The sequence below is a fragment of the Chroicocephalus ridibundus genome, chromosome 7 (genome assembly GCF_963924245.1).
Source record: "Chroicocephalus ridibundus chromosome 7, bChrRid1.1, whole genome shotgun sequence".
NCBI classification, from domain to species: domain Eukaryota; kingdom Metazoa; phylum Chordata; class Aves; order Charadriiformes; family Laridae; genus Chroicocephalus; species Chroicocephalus ridibundus.
Genome location: NC_086290.1, coordinates 59,105,806 through 59,127,764, shown reverse-complemented (window position 1 = coordinate 59,127,764; position 21,959 = coordinate 59,105,806). Strand labels below are relative to the sequence as shown.

Sequence of the window (21,959 nt, the reverse complement as noted above, 5' to 3'; positions counted from 1 at the left end):
TAAGAAAAATTACAAAAAGTGAGTTAGTTTCATTGTAAGCCTGTATTTTCTTACAAATATCAGTAGTTTGTGTTACCTTTTCGAGCTCTCTAGGTCTAGATTCAGAAAGCACGCAGAAGCGGAATATTTCTCTCAATAAATATGAGATTAAATGCGTGCTGGGGTGGTGTCTGTAAGAATTTAGATCGAAGATTTGCTTTAGTATACATTCAGTGGATGGCCTAAAGCATCCAAAAATCCAAACCGCTGCAGCACCAAATTGCGCAGCCATTGCTCTGACAAAATTCCCGTGACCTTCAACGGACAAGTGACGTGGCTTTTTGTGCCTCCGTTGGGTAAAGCGCTTCCCACGACAAATCAAGTTCTCCTTTGGTTTATTTTCTCCTGCCACATTCAGTTTTATGACAAATATTTCCAAAGCAGACTCCACCAATTTATTAGGAAGGCTGTGCCTGTACTTCGGATTCTGAGGGCACAGTTGGGATGTTGGTACTTCAGTCCCTGCCGGCTTCCACCAAATCATTTCTGGACGTCTCAGTGCCCCACCCCGACGCCGCCCGCAGCAGTCCGTGCACCGGGCTGTGTTCATCTCAGGACAAGGCTGTCCTCGTCTCCAAGAAGCTGGGTGGTGCCAGGGGTGAAGCCCGCAGGCTCCAGGCCCCCCCGGCCACTGCTTCATGTGAGGGGCAAACGCATCGTCACTCTCGGCTACTCAGGCCAGCAGAAACGAAGCGCCAGAGCTTGGTTTTGCCGATTCCCATCTGTGTCCTCAGAACTGGAATAGTACGGAGATGTTTTCTTCCCTGGGATGAATACCATGTCCTTTTCTTACTAAAGCTAAACAGGTTACAGCTCGAGCACGCTAAACAAATGCATCTGACTTGATAGCAATCAAATCGCTAAGGTATCAAACACTACACAATGAGGAAAATACTGTCAAAAAACCAACATGGGAAAAAGTACTACGGAGCTGCGATAGCTTCAAATTGCCATTTTCTCTGAAGGAAGCAGAGAGAGTCCCAACCGTGCGGGTTACATTTGGTGACATGACAGCATCACTACCACTGTTCCGTACCTCTACTATAATGTTAATTGCGAAAATAAGTGAAGCTAAAAATAGTATAAAAGAAAGATTTGGACATTTTTGCATTGTAAATTAAACTAAACTTTTAATAAAAGGTAATGGAGAAGAAAAAAAAACCCAAACTTATAAAGGAAGTTGGTTTGTCATCACTTTACCAAGGGTCCCTCCCAAGCTTGGACAATATTGCAATCATAGTGAAGAGCTTTCCGGTCCAATTACAATTTGGAAATGTATAGGCTTTACCAAGAGTAACAGTGTTCTTTCACACAACCATGCCGGAGCTCCCTGTAAACACAAATCCCCTAAGCTTTCATTTATTCTGCCCCTGAGGTACGTAATTGCCATCACCCATTTTCATTTACAGGCCACGTCTTCCCAGGACTGACTGCCTCACAAATCTGAACGCAGGGGGCTTTACGTTGTATTTGGATAAGGTAGTGAGAACATCCTACATTTAATAGTGGAGAACTGAGACAAATACAGTAATTCACAAGTAAAGGACTGGCACCTTCTGGCATTCAGCCCTGTATCTCAGCCCCCTTCTCCCCACCCAAAAATATAAAAATATTATTCCTTGACAGGTGTCGACTTCAAGAAACACTAAATTCTTTTACCCAGTATTGATGAGGTCTACCACGTTGGGTCTGGTTCTTGCTTAATTTGAGAATTTTCTTCTGTTTCTTTAATATCTGTTGAAAAAGCAGTAATGAATGAAGAGAAAAGGAAACTTCTCAACCAATTTTGTTGCTAATGTTGTACTTAATAAGCAAAAAATTATGAAAATATGACAAGCATTCAGTTATCATTTTAAATTATTAACGATCAATAAAAAAGTATTCACAACAATCTGATTCTGTGGAAATTACCATATTCACTTCAATGTAAAGCAGCCTGGGATCTTAGAGAACTCTAGTTTTTTAAGGAACAGCGATAAAAATTGGTATTAGAAGTGCAGGAAATTTTAAAATGCTTTTTATAGATCTGAAATGTTCACTGGGTAAGAAAGGAACTTAATCCAAAAAGGAAACAATCAGTGAAAAAACGCCAGCTATCTCTCTGTTGTGGTGCGCGTCCCGCTCTTCGCTCCTCCTCCCTCCTCTCTGTCGACCCCCGGCGCCTTTCTTTCCTCCAGCCCCTCGTGGGACACGCAACGCAGGCTGCAGCACTTCCAACGCTCGCAGGGAATCTGGAGCCCACAACTTCCAATCTATCAGGCACGACCCTCACTTCGCAGTTTTTAAGGCGCTGTCTTCCGACGGGAGCTAACAACACCTGAACCTACTTGTGCTCCAGTCACGCCTCCTGGCTCGGTTAGGGAATTCCCATTCACTGCACAAACTCCCGCTGTCACAGCACTGAATATTTTTCAGATTTTTTCTCCCATCTGTAGAACTGCTTCTCTTCTCAACTTGATACTGGCTTTTGCATTATTATATTTCGATCTGTCCGAAACAAATTTTGACCCTACCTAATTTTTCTTCTTCAATGCACAGTGTCACATGTAAAGGCATTATTGTATGCTTAAAAAAAGAGATAAAGAAATTCTATCTTGCTGGCTAAAGCATTCATCATCTTTTGATACAATTTTTTTTTTTCATTTCCAGGAGACTTCATTACAAAAATCTCTGCTTTTTCTTGTTCACAGGGACGCTTGGAGGTAAATCAAAGAAATCTCGTGCCGGTACAGCACTGCCTGCATGACCCGGAGCCTGATTTTGTTCTTTTTATAAACAGGGAATACGATGTTGGAAGGAAATTGGTTTTTCCCTGAAGTTGTTTGGGAGGTTCAGGGCTAGGATAATTCAGCACCGCAAAGCCAAGCCATTTCACCCCATGATCATTTTACACCTTCCAGGCCAGTGCTGAAGCGATTTTGAGTTCTTTAGCAACTGCTTGCCTTTTCTCAAGATCATCCCTCTGGTAACTGGGTCTGCATCCAGTTTTGGACGACGAATTCAAAACCACATTTGACTGTTTCTTCAAAGCCATCGCTTTGAAGGCCCATAGCTGGATTTCCCCCAGATGAAGGTGTTCAGGGACAACTGTCTCTCTCCTCCACCATCTAACAATTTCAGTGATCCCCCATACCTTTGGTATCATAAAGACATTTGATGTTTTAGCTTTCAGTAACTGTGAGCTTAAAATCCGCAGCTCGGCTCTTCTGTGACTCTAACACTTGCTTTCTTTTTGTCTTGAAAGTTGCAACAGGATTAATCTATGTTCTGAGAAAGACCTATTCATAACGCTGAGTGAACACGTAACTGAGCTTGTAACAGTAGTTGTGGCTGAGCTGACTTCTCTCCGCGTTCAGTGACCTGCCCAGGGAACTGAAGCAACGGAGACTGGAAAGGGCACTGCCCTGGAAGAGGGATACGGAAGAACGGGAGCACTGAGATTTGCTGCTTCCTCTCTCGGGGGAATCTAAGCAGGATTAGGGAATGAGCTCAAGAGGAGAGTTTTAAGATGAGAAGTGCTGATGCGCAGCAGCCTCCATCCTGGTCTCTTGGCTACGGTGCCCTCAAGCTGCTACTGACACATCGGGGAGCCCCTCTCAGGGCCACCTGGCACAAAGGCAGCACCCATCCAGCTGTCACAGCACCTCGGGTCCCCTGCGCCAGCCACGCCAGGGGCAGCCACCCCGTCCAGGGCCCTGCTGCCCAGCTGGGCTACGGCAGCCCAGGTTTACAGGACCAGAGCACGCAGCAGACACCAGATCCCCAGTCTCAGGTCAGTTCGGAATTCCTAACGCTCCAAGACCATATGCAGAAGGCACAGGGGGGTAGAAGACCTACAGCCCCCCTGATCTCACATACATCAACAGAGTGGTCAATCACAGAGTGGTGGGGGTTGGCAGGCACCTCTGGAGACCATCCCGTCCCACGCCCTGCCAGAGCGGGGTCACCCAGAGCAGGCGGCACAGGAACGCGTCCAGGCGGGTTTGGAATGTCTCCAGAGATGGAGACTCCACACCTCCCTGGGCAGCCTGTGCCAGGGCTCTGCCACCCTCACAGTAGACGAGTTCTTCCTCATGTTGAGATGGAATTTCCCGTGTTCCAGTTTGTGCCCGTTGCCCCTTGTCCCATCACTGGGCACCACTGAGAAGAGTCTGGCCCCATCCTCCTGACACCCAACCTTATTGATGAGATCCCCTCTCAGTCTGCTCTTCTCCAGCTGAACAGCCCCAGGGCTCTCAGCCTTTCCTCAGCACAGAGATGCTCCAGTCTCCTGATCATCTTTGTAGCCTCCGCTGGACTCTCTCCAGTAGTTCCCTGTCCTTCTTGAAGAGCAATACTCCCCCTCCCCAACACACCCTCATAGTACATTCAGGCCAATGTGACATTCAAATTTCCTGATGATGGCAATCATTTACTTGCATAAATTGTGGAAACTACCGCGCTGAATAACTAGGTGCATTGCTCAGGATATGAGCAGTCACTCAAAGCCTATATATATAGACGTGACTCACCAACCAAGAACAACAATTCATAAAACTCCTTTGTAAAATTATTTGAATAAGAACTTCTGCTGCAGAGTATTTTTCACCTGATGCAACGTGATATTAAAACAGATGAAAATTTTTCATGGGAACTAATAAGAGCCCCTTTGTTGTTTTGATTGACCTGCCTCTTTAAAAAAAGATGCAACTTTGTTCAAATTGACTTAAAAGTATTTGTTGGTAATAACTGAAGACAAACACTTACCTCCTGCAGATGCTTCTATTTGGCTTGGTTCAGCTGGCTCTTAAATGAAAAAAAATACAGTCAAATGAATATAATTACAATAATATGCAAGAAAAATTAGGGAAATTAAGTTTTCCCTGAAAAAAAGTGCCTCCTTTTTTTCTTTTATGATCAGACTCAAATATCTTTGTCTGAGATAAATGCGTGCAACTTCCTATAGAGTCTGCAGCAAAATATAAAAAGTACCCAAATATTCATTACATTACACTATCTAACAGTTTCCCTTCCGAGTATGGTTCCCTGTGCAGACACATCACCAAGCCCTAGCAGAACACAATGTGCGCTTGCACAGAATACCAAATTTGGACCTGCTTTACTGAGAACAATTAAATATAAAACTTGATTTCAACAAGGAATCACCACTTCTGGTCAGTACTGTCATCAATGGCGAGCACGCGTATTTTGAGGGAGAGTGGGAAAGTGCAGAATAGAAGGCGAAATGTTTTATTTCCATAATGATTTCTGCCGATGGATTATAGATGGTCTGGGCAAGCCATTTAACCTTTTTCAGTTAAGGACAGACAGACTAAAGCAAGGTCACTGACCATCAAGGGCTATTTCTCTCCCCTCCCATGGAAACGGAGGAGCCAGCAGTTACCTTTATGTCTATCATACAAGTGCCTCTTACACTTAAAATGTTTATTGAATGTTTTCTCTTAGTTTCCCAGTCTCTTTGAGTAACGGTTTGTTCAGCCAATTGCAAAAGTCTTTCCCGCACTACAGCACTTTGGGACGTGCATTTTTTAAAAGGTCTGTGAACATTTGGAAACTGTTTTGGGTTAAAAGGAAGTTGCTCAACTACATCTACTTTAACTACTTATAGCATAAACTAAGTCCTGCACTCAGGCTAGGAGAGGTGATGTGTGTGCAGTGTAGACACAGCCTCCCTGGGGTTACAGAGCTGTGCAGTGGGCAGAAATTCCATCAAAACTCCATTCTAGGTCCTTGCACGCTACACGGGCAAACCTAACGTGGCCGAACATCCATCTGGTGCAGACACACACGTACTTTGAGTTAAGCAGACATCAATAAATGGATACTGAATTGACTTTATATACTGCCCCTGCTAATCCTTCTTTTCAGCTCACTCATCATCTGTAAAAATCAAATGAAGGAACACACCAATGACAGAGCTTGAAGGAAACAGTGCCTCTTTCTATTAATTCATTAATATTTAATAGCTATAAAAGTCACTGTCGCGCACCATCTGTCAAAATAAAATCACTCATCATGAGCTGCGCATACCCAGGACATGACTACTACTATCATCTGCAGTAAGATCGAGCTCCATGCCCTACCCCTTCTGCAGGGCCACGCGCCACGCTCTGCGTCACCTGGTAGTACTGGTGCTGCTGCTGGTGCTGCTGGCGGTGCTTCTGCTTCAGTTTTTTCCATCAGCTCTAAGATGAGACACGATCACCGTTTAACTTCACAATGAAAACGGTCCCGACACGTAACACAAGGGCAATCTTACTTCCTGACTCTGCAAATCCTGAAACTTGTCACATGAACAGGTTACTAATACTTGCGATTCAGCTGCAGTTCAATACTTTTATTAGAGAAAAAAACATTCTCTGTCTTGCCTGAAAGCACCAAAAATTTCCTTGCGAGTTCTCGCATGTTCTTCAGAACAAAAACAGAGCATCGTACCTACATGAGCAGTAGGCTCAGAGCCTTTCAGTCATTCACCTTGGTATCTATCAGTATCAGATCGGTTTGATCATAACTAGTGGACACGGGCACTGCACAAACCCCACCCGTTCAATGACCAATCTGCTCTCCAGGGACGAAGATGATCAGACATCTGTGTTGTTCTTATTCAGCGTATTAGCTAGCCTCAGTCCCCACACATGCTGTTATGCTGGACAGACAACAGTTTAATAGAGTCTTTCGTTTCTAACTCCATTCTCTGGAAGAGCTACTACACATTTATCCGCCTGGAAGGTTCCCTATTAGAAAGGGATCTCTTTCCCACCTAAGGAGGTGCGCGTAGGGCTGGCGAGCAGGTCAGTGCGAGTTACTACCTCTAGTATCTTCCTGAGAACACTTCACACTTGCAGTCCATAGACCTCAGCATGTTAACTGGACTATACTGGTGGCTGGCAGCGATGATCGAGCGCCGGGTCGCTCAGGCTCAGGCTGGGTAAGGCCAAACCCACGACAGCAGGTTATTTGGCCTCTGAATTTCTAATCTGACATTGGCTCACACAGAACGTGACACAAGGAACACTGTAATGACAGTGTTTTGCAGTTTGTTTATCCTCTTATATAAAAGATCCCAAAACCCAGGGCACAATTATTTTGGGCAACTGAAAGTACTAAGACACTTTTTTCCCCCCCAGTGTTAACGTCATTAACTTGGCCAAACTGGCCATGGCACTCCAGGTAATCACACTCTGCCTCTCTAAACCGTTACAGTTTCAGCAGAATGCCAATTTTTTCACAGGAACGCAGTCGTGCAACTACTGGAAAGTTCTTGCTTATTAACTGCTACTGTGATGGATCCGAACCCAAAAAGTAGGCACTGCCATGTAAGTCTGCTGCTCAGTCGGGGTCCTAAATCTCCTTTGGACTCTGTAGCTGAAAAATTCAAAATCAGTATCTTGCATTTTTGTGTCAAAGTTAATGCTAATCTTACACCGTTCCGTAAATTTATCACACTGCTCTCAATTTAATTGCACATGCATGTTTAGTCAGGAAATTTTAATGAGACATTTATACATAGAGCTCAACCACTGTGGCACCTCTGCCACTCAGCCAAAATGTAGGAAAAGAATCTTGCTAAGTTACAAAAATGCATTTGCCATCAGTGTTTCATAAATACTTACGATTGTTAATCACAAGTCCTGGAAATGGTCTGTAAAAAAAAAATTAAAAAAAAATGACTGATGCTAAACTATACTGCATGGCATCTCCCTCACCTAAGGTTCCTAACAGAGGTCATGCTAAAAAAGGAAGAGAAAGCCAAACACACCAGGAGGAACCATCACAGCAGCTCCTGGGCACTGCGGTTTGTTCGCCAGCATGCGGAACAGTAACACACGCAGGAAGATCTAAATCCTTCCCCCAGTCACAGCTAACGAACAAGGGAGTCACCTCTTCTTCAGAGCTCCGTTAAACAAAACGTAACAATCAGAAGGCCTTTCGGTTAGAACCCTTCACGATCAAGGGCTTAGAATTCAGACTCCTTAGTCAAATATATTTAAGAAATTTATCTCTATTTAAAGATAAATGGAAGCCTTGAGACTCCTGTGAAGCAGTCCACGATTTGAGAAGTTACATAAACTGAGAGATTTTTATTCTCAATTCCTGAACTCCAAAAGTTCCATCTATTCCAAAGTTTCATCTACTCTGCTTCATGCATACAAATACACTTTGAATGTACGTGTGTGTATATATGCCTATGCAAACATACACATACAAAAAAATTCACATATATTGTTATTAAATAATATTGCATTTTTATACATTGTAGGAAAAAAGACATTTATCAAAGAGCTTACCTTAGCTCAGGAATTTTAACACAACTGAAATACTGAAAAAATATTAATACTCCTACAAACATACTATTTGCTGCCAAGAGCCAACAAGTTCTGGCCCTACCTCAAACCCTGATCTGATAAATGGGAGTGCAAGGCCCACAACGCTTGAGGACTCTCTTCTATGATATGAATAGATTTCAACTCGAAACAGCTTGCTGTAATGGGCAGTATTAATATGCCCTTTGTCGTACTAAATTGGACAGGTCCTCCAAAGAGCTACCATCTTCAGTCATGCTATGAACGTCTGGGCTTCCTTTGACCGGACACACGGTTTCCAAAAGAGCCAACGTCATCCACTATCTCAAGATGCACTGCAGCTTCTAGTCTTTCCAACCGCCATTTATTCACGCTGCAGGGCTGTCCTCACCACATCCATACAATCTAATCTACATACCGAATGACGGTAAATTTGATAAACTCTGCCGATTCCAAAATCTTCCTCATCGAGCTGATTTCCAGATAACTGGGAGCTTTAAACGTCACGCCGGGAGGCATCCCATCCACCACCACACAGCCAGGGTTGATAGTGATCTTTCGGTACGGGACCTTCACAGGAAAATTCATACCAATGGCTTCACCTAAGTGAGAGAGGTCAGGTTTATTTTCAAGTCTACATATTTATGATTACATTGAAGAAAAAGCCCTCAAAACATAAGAAACTAAATGCAAACCCAAGCTTTCTATCGGATCTGAAACTATGCAAATCCACTTGGCAATTAAACCATTACAGTGTTACTACAAGAGCGTTAGTTACAACTCTGACAGCTCATCATATAAAGAACCCAGATTCTCTTTCACTAAAAGAGGTTCAAAACAGCATATTTAAGGAAATAGCTACACGAAGGAAAAGAAAACATTTCCTGCAATGTGCCCGAAAAGCAATTCAACACAGCGCTAGCGAAGGACTTCCAGGTAAAGAAACTCAGGTCGTTATTGCTGTACAATGCAATTACAAAGTAAAAATAAAGAAAACTATACACAGCAAAAAGGTTAAGTTGCATTTTAAGAATTACTCTAGTCCCAAGTATTAAGAGGTCAAGACTATGAAACCTTAAGAAGAATCATGGTTTGCCAGCAAAATAAATATTTAATCAATGTTTAGCCAGAAAAAAATAGGAAGGGGGAAACATAAAGCAGTTTACGCTCTTGGGATTTTTTGTTTAAAACACCAAACAACCTACATCACTTATGAAAGATGCTTTTTGAAGTTAAAGCACAACATTCATATGTAATTCTCAAACTTGCTCGTTTTAATGATCATACATATCATCCACTGTGATGATTCCGTAATTTCGATATGAACAACATTAATTGCATTCACACCTATGGAAAAACGGGGAGTAAGAAGCACTTACCAAATTTCCGGCTAAAAAGATCATTTACTTGCTCTCTCAATTGTCTGGCCTTTTCTACTTTTGACAGTCGCTCACTTTCATCATCTGTAAGAAATTGTGAGAATAGCATCAGACTCAAGCAGACCCCCCCGCGCTTGTTTACTCAAAGTCGGTTTATCTGACTGCTTCGAAGTGGCACTTCGTTCCTAGTTTTAGCAGTAACACGATATTGTACAAATGCACAAAAACACATGGTTGTTAATAAATGTGAGACGCTTCAATGTATTTACATTAGATTTACAATTGATTTTGTAAACTTAATCAAAAATCATAAACTGAATTTTATTTTCAGTATGTGTAATGGCGGGGAAAGGTGAAAGCAGAGTGACACTGAAGAAATGGCCATTGCTTGCAATGTTCCTGCAGTTTCTAATGAATGTAGTACGTGCCTGAGAAAGCAGTAATCAGTGCTGTGTCAGACAATGCAGTTCAGCCTGATAATTACTCGATTCAGTCCAAGTCCCGATCTCTTCAAGTTGCCAAGAAAGATGCAAATCAGTATTTAATTTAGTACATGAGAAAAAAAGGAAAAATAGGGATATTTCTTAACTAGGGGCTGGGGCAAGAATATCCTAGAGATGCCGTTGAACAGGTATTCATGAAAGTCAGAAAATATTTAACGTCTCAGGAAAAACAGAATCCTTAATTATGCTCTTTGTTGACTGTACTTAAATTTCAGTGAACCAGCTTGACTGTAGGAAGAAGCTTCATCAGGCTAAACAAATGTCATGAAGAATACAGGCACAAAAATGAGACGCAATGAGATGAAAGCAGACAGTATACGCACCTGGTATAGTTACTTGAATGATGTTGAGATCTTCAACGCCCGCGGCTGTGTTCACCACTGTGTTTGTTGTGGTGCTTGCTGTATTGGCTATATTAGATGAGTTATTTTTTCCTAAAAGTAAGAGAATTCATTTAAAAAACATTTGTAGACAGCCCAAAATCTTGAATATAAAGAAAAGATTGCAAAATAACCGATATTTGCAAAGTTTTCAAAGCAGACTCAGCTCCATATTCAAAATGGGAGCAGCTTCCAACGAGACTTATTTATTGACGTTACACACTACTCTGTTTTTCCAACCCCAGAGGAGAAAGAGCTAGATTAAAGATAATGTTAGTCTTTACCTAGCTGGTTTTCTGAAAAGATCATTAAGAAAAGGAATAAAAGAGTATGTGGAGCATATATTTTGGTATTTTTATTAAGAGATAAATCACAGCACTTGCAGTTAGTTCAGTAACACCCACCCATCCCTGTGTTCACTGCATGCATTCACAAAAGGAATCCCTTACAGTTTTATTTGTGAGCCACGCTGCCCAGCGGCATAAACTAGCCTAGTTCAAGCAACTCGGCAGAGTTTTGCCAACCCACAGTCACAGATAACAATAGGACTCAAAACATTTAATCCATGACACAATCTTCTACTGGCTATCTGCACTCCTATCTGTGGAGCACTTGTCGTTTAGATGACGTATGTATTAGGAGCAAATAATTTATTTTGAGACCTGAATTACTTCTGTGAATCACACATTACTTGTTACATTCTGCTAAAAGGTAGTAAAGAATATATTAGAGGTGTGATTATTGTGAATAACTTAAAAAAACGTAATACTCCCTTGCTAAAGCTATATAGTCACTGGTAAGCGCTTTTCCCATCTTAAAAATAAACAAGCAGACAAACAAACCAACCACAATGTAGGCTGAATCTTTCAGGAATTCATTAACACCATGCATCTCTCACGATTTGTATTTAATCCTTGAAAGAGACCGTTAGCTAGAACGTTAAGCAGTTGCAAAACTCACTTTGGGGGCTTATAGCAGAACTTTCCTTAACAGCTGCCTCAAACATCTCAGGCCTGCGAACAGATTGAATATTTCATGTACAATAATAAAATCACATTCATCAACATTAAAGAAAATGCAATTTTCTGATATTAATTTGTTAAAGACAGGAGCTAAGTGATATCCTCTCAGCCAAAGAGACAGCCAAGAATGCGATGGCTGAGAGGCTCCAAAGCTTCTCTTGCCACTTCTTCTATCCTGGCGTATGGGTATCTAAACCTATTCCAGACAAGAAAAATAAATTCTTACAACCCCAAATATATGAAACTCCAGTTCTCAGCTCTTAGTACACTCCCAGCAAGTTTTACGAGTAACCCATAAGCGCTCCACGCAGTAGGACCTAAACCAGTGATGTGATAACTGAAATGGGTAAGAAATCTGGACGTGCTCTTCCCTCCAAACCAGGTTGTGAGTGTCCTTCAGAACAACGAGATTACTGTATCTCGCTCCACCTCTACAAGAGCTTCCTGACCATATCCTCATTTACTACAAATATTCCAGTGTGTATTTCATAGAGTAATTTAGCAACTCGGCAACATAATTTCATTTTTTGGTCTACCTTTCAATTCTCACAGAATAGATTATCAAAGTTATGGATTATGGAAGTCTTACTTTTTAATAACAAATTTTATCTTAGATTTGTTTCTCAGGATCTTCTCCAGTCTTGGAATTCCAAACGTAGAAGGCCGGCGGAATGGCACCCCGTCGGGTAGCCCTTCCACGTAGAAAACCTCCGGGAAGGATTCGAACAATGCAAACGGCACCTTCACTGGTTTCGTCAGCCCCAGCGCTTCCCCTGAAATGCAACAGAGCAAATAAGCGACCAGCTAGACAAGGGATGTGGATGTGGAAAACCTCAGGTATAAACGGTATATAATAGTTGGCACATGCACACTAGATGAGGTGGAACCAGCAGGCTTTGCCTTTCTTGGTGACAGCTATGAGTAGGCAGGAAGAAAATCAACAGTCTCAAGCAGGACTCATTCTGTTGCAGTAAGTCTGATCATAATTTGCTGCTGAAAATTAATCACCTGCAGCCAGCTCATGCCACTGGCTTCGTCTGCACACAAGACTATCCTGTTTGTACTCCGCTTTGTTACAGGCAGCACATTCTGTCTCTGTCTCTGCTAGAGAATAGCACCAAGGGCAGGTGACAACAGTGTTCTTGTTCCAAAAACTGCACTCAGAAGAGTAATGAGAGGTCGTTACTTCCAAAAGTCATTAGCTTCCAAACAGCCTGCACTAGAGGAGCTGGGATACGATGGAGCACGTCTCTCCAGACACCTTCAAGCGTAACGAATTGAGTCAGACAGGGGCTGAAGTCACAAAAAGTCCCATTGATAAGCACAGTGAAGAAAACTTAAAAAGCTGTGCCAGGATGCGGAGTCACTAGTCTCTGGGTCATTAAAGAAGTAGTAGTGCAACCACAACTTCTCCATTTCCAAACCCAAACAAAAAAACTAGTGGAAATATCACAATTGCAAGCAACCTATGTGAGAATGGACTCAAATAAGAAATTGCATGGAGTATACAAGGATTTCAGGACCTTTGGAATAAACATGTGAACATATCTATCATACGTCTAACTGCATGTTCATAAGAAAGACATCTCAGTAAAGAAGAATCCATAAACTTACCACATTTTTCATTAAAAAGGTTTTCGACTTTCTGCTTTAAGTCAGTAATTTTGGCATTCCACGCCTCTGACAAGAAGAAATTGGAAGAATTAAATCAAGACATGCACAGCGAATCAGTCCTTGAAGAATATTTAATAAACATTGAACAAATTATTATGCTTGATAACCAATTTACTACGACAGTAAAACGCACAAAATGGCTTTCATTCCGCAAATAGCACTGAAACGTTCTGCTGCAGTCTAAACCTACATCCCCACCAACCCGCATTTTCCTAGAGCTTTGAGAGATACTGCTACTAGGTAGGTGATTAAAATTGAAATTAATCCAAGAGCAATCCAAATTTAGAATATCATATTTATCATATTCTAAAAAACCCATAAAATGTACTCATCTGAACCAGCACCCAAAATAGTGGCAGAAAGTTCTTTGTACGTTCAGTGACGTAGCCCCAAGACACGTGCCTCTCCCTCCAGAGCTAAAGCTCTGTCATAACTTCAGCTTCACCGCGTAAGATCAACCATCCACCCAGCTAAGCACTTTGTTTCTGAAAGCAAGCAGCAGCAGTTCCTAAACCACTTTACCTGTGGCTGCAGTATGTGGTCCATAGCTGGTCTACAAAACTAAAAACTCAGCTGAAGGTTTAAAAATGTTGTGGACTAAAGCTTATAAAAAGCCTAACAATAACAAGCAAGTCCAAGAAAACTATATGCTGCTGCGAATACAAATACTGCCCATGCCAAAAGGAGCAGTCATACCAAATCAGCATCTTATATTCATTCTAAACTGGCTCAGTAGGAGCAAGGAATTCCTTTGTTTCATGTTTTATGACCATCTCGCTAAAAAGAAAGCATGGGGGACAAATACAGAAGAGCAAATAACAACAAACTCCTACATAAATATAAGCAAAGAATCTCAGAATGTAAGGACGCTGAAAAAAAGGTTTCATGAGGCTTTGGAACTGCTCACAGTTACTCTGAATACAGTCACTCATCTCCCCTGACTGCGAGGAATTTTTCTGGCTGGCAAGTTTGACCCTGCTTTCAACGCAAAGATTCCCGTGCTGGAGCACTGCGCAGACAGCACTGGTCTTCCATGGCTAAAAAGCTCTGGCCCTGCGCTCATAACACAACATAACACACATGGCTTCCAGCCCTGCCTGGCTTTTCCTTTACTGATTTTCCAGAACTGGAGAGGTCTATAACAGTGATCCTGCAAAATCGGCTCCGACAGATCACGCCTTACTAATATTGGTCCAGATCCTTCCTAGTCCCCGTGCACCACTCGGGGACCTCTGCACAGCGATGCTCAATATCTCAAGTTTGTGGAGTGCTTATCAAGCTTGTGCACAATATCAGATCTCAGCTGGGTTCCTGCACTCTGGTGGTACTGCGCACCAGACAAGTCCTCAAGGGTCTGCAGCACTGTCAAATATCAGCGCAGCAAAGTCTAAAGGGACCGATCCTGAACCCAAGTTAATAAGATCTAATGGACCTGGGCTGCATTTGTACAACATTCTCCACACAACATCCAGGATTTCTCCAACGCGGACTATTCGACATGATGTACATGAAAACAAGAACTTCGGTCATTCTCTAACTTAGAATAAAACACCAACTCAAACTATCTTGATATGTAATCGTCAGAGTTTTCAATACCAACATTAATAGAATGCATGTGTGCTAATCCCACATTATTTACCAAAAGAGAACTCTCTTCCTCGTGGCTTGAAACTCATATTGGACCCATTGGTTTGAGAATTAGTTCGAACATCTGTTGTTTGTGGTTTATTAGGACCTGTAAAAGGAGATTACATACATACATGCAAAGATCAGAAGCAAGCCATCATACGAAAAGAACACATCAAAATTCATTACTAGAGAAAACTTAACTTCTGAATCAAGAGCAAAATAAAAAACCCCTTAAGAAGTTCTCCTAGGGTTGTATTTAAGCATTTGACACTACTGCTCCCATCTGTCATTCCTCTGCTCAGGACTACATCAGCTCCCACACACCTGCTTGGAATAAGAGGCCCAAGCAAGCAGTCAAACGCCAACACTTTACGTATCCATCACCTGCACAGAATCCAGTATTATTCAGAAACAAAAAATAAAACTGTTTCTATCTTGAAGTGTATCTGACCCCTGAAATGAAATTAAGTTTGGTACATGAGGTGCACATATAAATTAATTATGGGCTATGAAAACTGAGAAGAACAGAAGAAAACATTAGAAGAATAGAAAAGAAGAAAACTTAATGATATTTCTTCCATACCTTCTTCAACAGTAACTTCAATCTCTGGAACCTTTGAATTGCCTGCAGGACTTTGTGACCTTTTTGAGCTCTTTGGACTCATTGCTGGAAGTCAATATAATACAAGCTGTAATGCACAAACCCTCTAGAGCGGCCATCCTGCGCAGCCAACGAAAAGAAATTTCTCAAATCCCAACAGACCGAATCACTTGCGTCTGCACTAAGTAAAGGCTGCTTTGCAAAAGCTGAACACTACAGTGACGCTCACAGCCTTAAAACGCAGGTTTAGTACTCTTGAACCAGGCAGGTATCGCACCTAAATCTTAACTCCGCTAATTCAGAACAGAAGACTTGGTGTTTCTAAGGGTAAGGAACAGCTTTGGTTCTTTTTATTAGCTAAATAACAAAATTATTAACTTCTGAATTTCTTATACCTTAAATGTCTCAAAATTTAAAAGACTTTCTGTTTTATTCTTTTCTTAAGAAACTTCATTGTTATTTATTTCAGTTCACAGCTATAAGTTAAATATGTTTTAGGCCATTAATAGCAAAGTAAAAGTTGTAGAGATTAGGTAAATTCCATTTTCTGTATTGGAATAGTCTTAAGTAAAAAAAAAAAAAAGTAGATAAATTTATGTTTTGAGTAACTTTTTTCAAATAATAGCAGATTTAGAGGCTACTTAAGCTAGCTCATCTTAAGTAACGCCTTTTGCTTGCAACACCCCATATTTTTCAACCACAAAGACCTCTCAGTCTGGTAAGGGAGCAGAAAGCAAGTATTTTCAATTGATGGCAGCAAATAATACTCAATTGTTTACCTTTAGTGTTTATTTTACTAGCCAGTCCTGGAGGCAAATAGGAAGTGACAAGCTCAGGCCTAAAAGATGAACAGAACACAATCCAACCAATTATACGTGCAAGAAAAAAATACAGAAAAATGTTAGAAGTTTCTTCGAATTCAGTTGAGTTCAAATTCACAAAACATTGTCCCTCTGTAATAAAATTCTTCTAGAAGCACAGGTGACTCCCCATCTATTATAACCACAAAAATTTAGAAAACAAGCTACATTTTCTACTCTAATTTTCTTCTGGGTTTATTTCAAGCAAAAAGTAAAGAAAAAGAAGGGGGAAAAAAAAAAGGGAAAAAAACTTCAAGGTACAAAGCCAATTTTTCCCCCTAGATCCTTGATGCATGAAACACACAACTTACAGATCTATATAAATTTATTAAGGAAGTTATATCCTTTTATGAGATAAAACATGTGCAAAATGTTCTTCCTGTTTCATGGAAACGGAATTTAAGTAGCATTTAAAATCTGAAGTTGCCGGAAATAAAATCACTTCATAAATCTTCACATAACTTCAAAATCAAGAGTAAAGATAACTGAAGTAGAAACATACTTTTTAACAACAAATTTGATTTTGCCGCTCCCTCGGACAATTCTTTCAAGGCGTGGAATTCCAAACCAGGTGGGACTCCGGAAGGGGATTCCTTCTGGCAAACCTTCGACGTACAAGTACTCGGGGTTCGATTCAAATACGGGATAGGGAACTTTGACTGCCTCTGAAAGCCCCAGCGCTTGGGCTGAAAAAAGAGATTTAATGATAGTTTACACACTCAAATGGGTGGTATTTTCTCCCAAGTGATTTTAAGAAGCTTGGCTTTGCAAAGCTCTGCTACTCAGAGATAATTAAAAAGCCCAAGAGAAATATTTAAATCAATTTTCTATTATTTTCTGTAGAATAATTGCAAATGGCAACTTTGTCCATCTTGTTACAGATAACACCTAAGTCTGCAATGCCTAATATTTTCTTCTGAGAACATTTTCATCCAAAAGTTTTTTTGTGCACAGACCATCTGGCACGCAGCTGGAAAAACTCCAGCCAGGGCTGTTGTTATAGAGTCATTTATGTCAGGGAAGAGTCAGTGAAAAGCAGGTGAGAGGAATGAACATTTCCACATCTGACCTAGAACATTTCTGATGTTTAAATAAGTACAGTAAAAATTAAAATTCTTTTTACAGAGATGTAAAAACAGTTCATTTAACATGTAACTTACCAAACTTTGTGTTAAATATCTCTTCTACTTGCTTTCTTAGCTTTGTGATCCTGACGTTCCAATCTTCTTTGACTGAAAAGCAGAAGGGGATGTATGTCAGAGCATTACCCAGTTCTAGCTAAAGACGTACATTCGAACACCCTTTTTTCAACACAAGAACTTGCAAACTATCAAGACAACCACATCCGAGTAGACAAGGACACACAAGGAGTAATGATTATTAACGGCAGCGGCAGCTTAAATGATACACGTAATTCCCTCTGCATACTGGAAAATTTGTTTAAATGTAGTTACAAATTTCAAACATTTGCCCCAGGTGGGAAAATTTGTTCTTCAGAGCCTTCAGATGCAGGAAGGAATTATTCTAGTGGCTCTTACCAAGATGGAATTAATTCATTATAGTGCATAACAGTCTTCAGTAAAGAGTACTTTGCTAAACATTTTGATTAGCATAAAAAATCATCTTCAGTCTTCTTCTCTATTACAAATACAAGTAAATTACAGGAGTGCTAGCCAGAGCAGACAATGTGTCGCTTAGGTGGAGAAGAAAGCAAAGGACACTGTCAGCAATAAAAAGCACTACTTTTCTGACAAACAGCATAATTCATTACTTTTCATCATAACCCACAAATAACAATTAACTGCTACTGAGCTAAAACAATTCAGTGTCGCGGAAAGCATGCATGAAGGAAAGTATACAGAAATTTCTTGTTTCTAAATAACATTTTTCACTAACAAACTACCTGACCTTCTTTATTTCTGGCTCTTATACTGTCAAGCCAAGATGCATTCCTATTTTTGCAATCTGGCCTAATTATTTGACAGATTTCACAGGTATTTAACACCCGCATATGTGTCTATACTTACACACAGGTTGTAGTCTCCCTAGCAAGGAATTAGACTGACTAATTTACTTAAAAAAATTAAAATGTTGTTTGCAGGCTATCCGTTGAGAGCACCGGATTATTACTTTGCAACAGAATGATAGTTTGCTGAAAAAAAAATAGTTTGCTAATATTCTTTAGCAACATACAGTTCTGCGCCTGCAGGAAGAAGATCCTTGGCCTTTGCCTGGGAAAATGGCTTTCACTGGGCTCCAAGCCCGAGAGAACATTTGCGGTGTTTCCCTGTCTGACACCAGACCCTGGGCCCTGGTGGGTATCAGCTTCATGGGTGCTGATAACACCAGACTCACCTGTAAGTTAGTGAAAAATATAACTAGTACAAAAACCAAAATGTAATTCTGAAGATACAAACAGGCTGAGATTTAAGAATCAAGGCCACTGCACGTCAGTTCTTCCAGAAAGAGGATTTTAGTAGCTGGTTTTTTTACTGCTATCATTGGCCCCTGCTGTTATAACTTCATGGTCAAATTGTCAGTGATATTGTCAAATTTGACAACAGTCGGGGTTTTGGCAACAAACCAAACCAATCAAGGCTGCCTTTTCCTTCTGCTCCACATTGAACTCAGCCTTTTCTACCGAGCTACCCTCTTGCTGAATACGAGCCTTTTCCTAAAATCCAAGCAAAATCCACAATACTTGTGATGGCATAAGATGACTACTGATTACATGATTATTAAATCATATTCTTTCCTTTTTTTTTTCCCCCCTGCAGAGAGCTCTACACAATTATTCCCTGAAGCTGCTGTTTGTTTTATCCAGTGAAATGTGTGCGGGGAAAAAACCCTAGCAAGCTCTGGGGTGGGTTTGTGTTGTTACCACGAGCAGATTTATACTCTGGACCGCACACCTCTGTAGCAAGGAAGCATCAAACACCAATTCAGAGCATCTGATTGTCTCAGGAAATTAAAAAAAATAAAATGTGGATTCTCTTGCTGTGTTAAAGGCACTTCATGCTTCCAAGGAGTCATTACAATTCCCTACCAACAGAGGCCTGAAAAAAGCCCGCCAGAGTCAGCTCTGAAATGCTGAGGGGCTCCAGAGCTTTAGTTCAGGCCAGGACAGTAATTCCAGTTCTCCCGGGCTGTGCAGGTGATCCGTTCTCTGATTCAAAGACAGCTGGACTGCACCACAGTCCAGAGAGCCGTCCATCCTCGTCAGCAATTTATTCTTTTCAGACCTCACGAAGAGCATGTCGACACACTCATCGCAGAAGGGCTACCCCTTGAAAAATGTTGCATTGATCCAAATTTATGTCCCCACCAAGCCCTTCCCTTCCCACTTGGAGACAGCACCCGTCTTACCTGGGGTGTTCGACCTGGGCTGAATAACTTCAGTTGAAGTCAGAGTCAGCAGCTCCGGTCTGCAACCAGAAAGTGAAGAATCTACCCATTCCTGACACAAATTAAATACTACATACTTATGACATGAATTGAAAAGTTTGGATTTTTCTATCCTCTATTTCACACTTGTGAAAATGCTACGAAGATATTTTGGAAGACTTGTCTGGATTGCAAATAACCACTTCACAATGCAGAATATTTAATCTGCTTATTTGGTAACTAGAGACCGAATGCTTCATGACTTAATGAAACCAAGTGCTTGATCACACAAACGGTGTTTGTTTGGCTTCTTTCTTAAAAAATAAAACCAAACCAGAACAACCAAGTTTAGGCATTAAAACAAACACTTACCTTTTAATGACAAATTTTATTCTGTTGCCCACTTGAATTATTTTTTCGAGGCGAGGGATCCCGTACCAGGAGGGACTCCTAAAGGGGATGTTCTCTGGCAGCCCTTCGACATAGAGGTCAGTAGGATGGGCCTCAAACGTCTGGTACGGAACAGCTTTAGGCTCGGTGCTCCCCATGGCCTCGGCTGATAGAACAAAACACATCCAGAAACCGGACATCAACCATTTGGCCACCAACCTTTACTAAAAGCCAGCTAAGCTACCCCATCTTCAGGCAGCTGCACTCATGATCTCTGGACCTGGGACAATCCAGGACATCAAAACCAACAGACTCCAAGTCTCAGCACATCAAAACCACAAAAATCTACCATAAGGTATCATGGTGCTACCGAGCAATCATGATGCTAGACTGAAGATTACTGGGTTCCTCACTGGGGCGCAATACAGTGGTTTTAACAAAGTTTTTAATCTATTATAGAGCATCATGCAACATTTTATTCTAGCTCTTATGAAGCTGACTATTTTTTAACATCGAAGAGAATATAAAAATTCACCCAGAAATGTTCTAATACTAATTTGAATGATACTGCAATGGAAATAAATATGTAAATGGTTGTTTTATTCACCATCAAAGGAAAAAAAACCCAAATAGGAAGGAACCGAGAGCAATTGGAAGAGCTGTACACATAAGATTTATAATTTTTTTTGAACTATGAATTTACCTTGTTGTATAAGCAGTACAGTAATACATTCTTTTTCACTCAACTTCCAGGATTTTAAATATTTGAAAAAAACGATCAAAGGTCTCATTCATGTAGACGTGCAAAGGAAATAATGAAAGCAACCTTCAAGAAATACAAAGCCATAAAAGAAAAAAATATAATAATACCGTACTCACCAAACTTTTTACAGAAGAGTTGATCTACCATCTTTCTCAGTTTGGTGATTCTGGCGTACCACTCCTCTTTCACTGTATGTGAGAGTGACACAGAACAAAGACAACATTCCTTAATTATTTTGGTTATATTATCAGTTATTCAGTTTACAGCAGGCATAACCACTCTGCATTCTCAGGTAACTCAGAAAATACTATGTGGAAGAAGTCTGGATTCAACTTGGAACTAGGAAAATTAATTATAAAAAAACGACAGAATATGTACACTGTACAAAAATGCATTGAACCGGTGACACCGCTCTTGCTACAAAATACAGACAGTGTATTGGCACGAAGAACTGCAATGCTTTCATTATCTGCCTCCGATCTGTAGATGCCATTTGCAGATGGGATTAGTGTTTTGCTAGTTTAATTTTCTAAAAAATGATCTTGACCTTTGGTGCAGAATTTGGTATGCATACGGGATGAAAACTTGCTTTCCGGGAATTTTCACTGAGCAGCGACAACCCCAAAAGCAAGCTTGTACAACGGGCACACAGAGAAGCCAGCTCCTCACTTCTATGGTTATAACCACAATATGGTTATCAGTATAACCATATTAAATATGACAAAAACAACAGACAAAAGGGCTAATTTAAAAACCAGCATAAGAATACAGTTAAGTTTAAGACTCGGTCATTAGCCTACCTACTACTTGTGTAGTCAAATTTGGTGCTTAAAGGAACAGTAGGTTATTAAGACTCAAGACACTAAGTTAACTTATACTGCAGGAAAAGTTTAATTTCTACGGGCGTTAAAGTGATATCCTTATGACATAATTTCTTTGCTTAATTTAGATCCTTACTGTTCACTTTCAGTACAGCCTTTGATATACTTTTTACAACAGAAGACTATGAGTATATAATACAACCTAATGGTC

At 40.8% G+C, this 21,959-nt stretch overlaps 1 protein-coding gene across 5 annotated transcripts in view; it reads right to left on the bottom strand.

Annotated features, from left to right (window-relative positions):
- GTF2I (general transcription factor IIi) overlaps positions 1 to 21,959 on the bottom strand; it is a 78,352-nt gene that overhangs the window by 2,481 nt on the left and 53,912 nt on the right. The window contains exons 17-35 of one of the 5 annotated variants that reach the window (XM_063342602.1): positions 21,044 to 21,115; positions 20,147 to 20,330; positions 19,757 to 19,815; positions 17,551 to 17,622; positions 16,893 to 17,076; positions 16,310 to 16,368; positions 15,513 to 15,596; positions 14,940 to 15,035; positions 13,241 to 13,306; positions 12,216 to 12,399; positions 11,565 to 11,617; positions 10,548 to 10,658; positions 9,722 to 9,805; positions 8,761 to 8,944; positions 7,653 to 7,681; positions 6,123 to 6,224; positions 4,786 to 4,824; positions 1,699 to 1,773; positions 2 to 775 (exon numbers count right to left, since the gene is read on the bottom strand). In XM_063342602.1, the coding sequence (XP_063198672.1) occupies positions 1,715 to 1,773; positions 4,786 to 4,824; positions 6,123 to 6,224; positions 7,653 to 7,681; positions 8,761 to 8,944; positions 9,722 to 9,805; positions 10,548 to 10,658; positions 11,565 to 11,617; positions 12,216 to 12,399; positions 13,241 to 13,306; positions 14,940 to 15,035; positions 15,513 to 15,596; positions 16,310 to 16,368; positions 16,893 to 17,076; positions 17,551 to 17,622; positions 19,757 to 19,815; positions 20,147 to 20,330; positions 21,044 to 21,115 (1,721 nt within the window). In that variant the 3' untranslated portion in view covers positions 2 to 775; positions 1,699 to 1,714. Of the gene's footprint in view, position 1; positions 776 to 1,698; positions 1,774 to 4,785; positions 4,825 to 6,122; positions 6,323 to 7,652; positions 7,682 to 8,760; positions 8,945 to 9,721; positions 9,806 to 10,547; positions 10,659 to 11,564; positions 11,618 to 12,215; positions 12,400 to 13,240; positions 13,307 to 14,939; positions 15,036 to 15,512; positions 15,597 to 16,309; positions 16,369 to 16,892; positions 17,077 to 17,550; positions 17,623 to 19,756; positions 19,816 to 20,146; positions 20,331 to 21,043; positions 21,116 to 21,959 lie in introns of those variants that run through there. The other 4 variants (XM_063342605.1, XM_063342601.1, XM_063342604.1 and 1 more) reach the window with 4 other exon arrangements.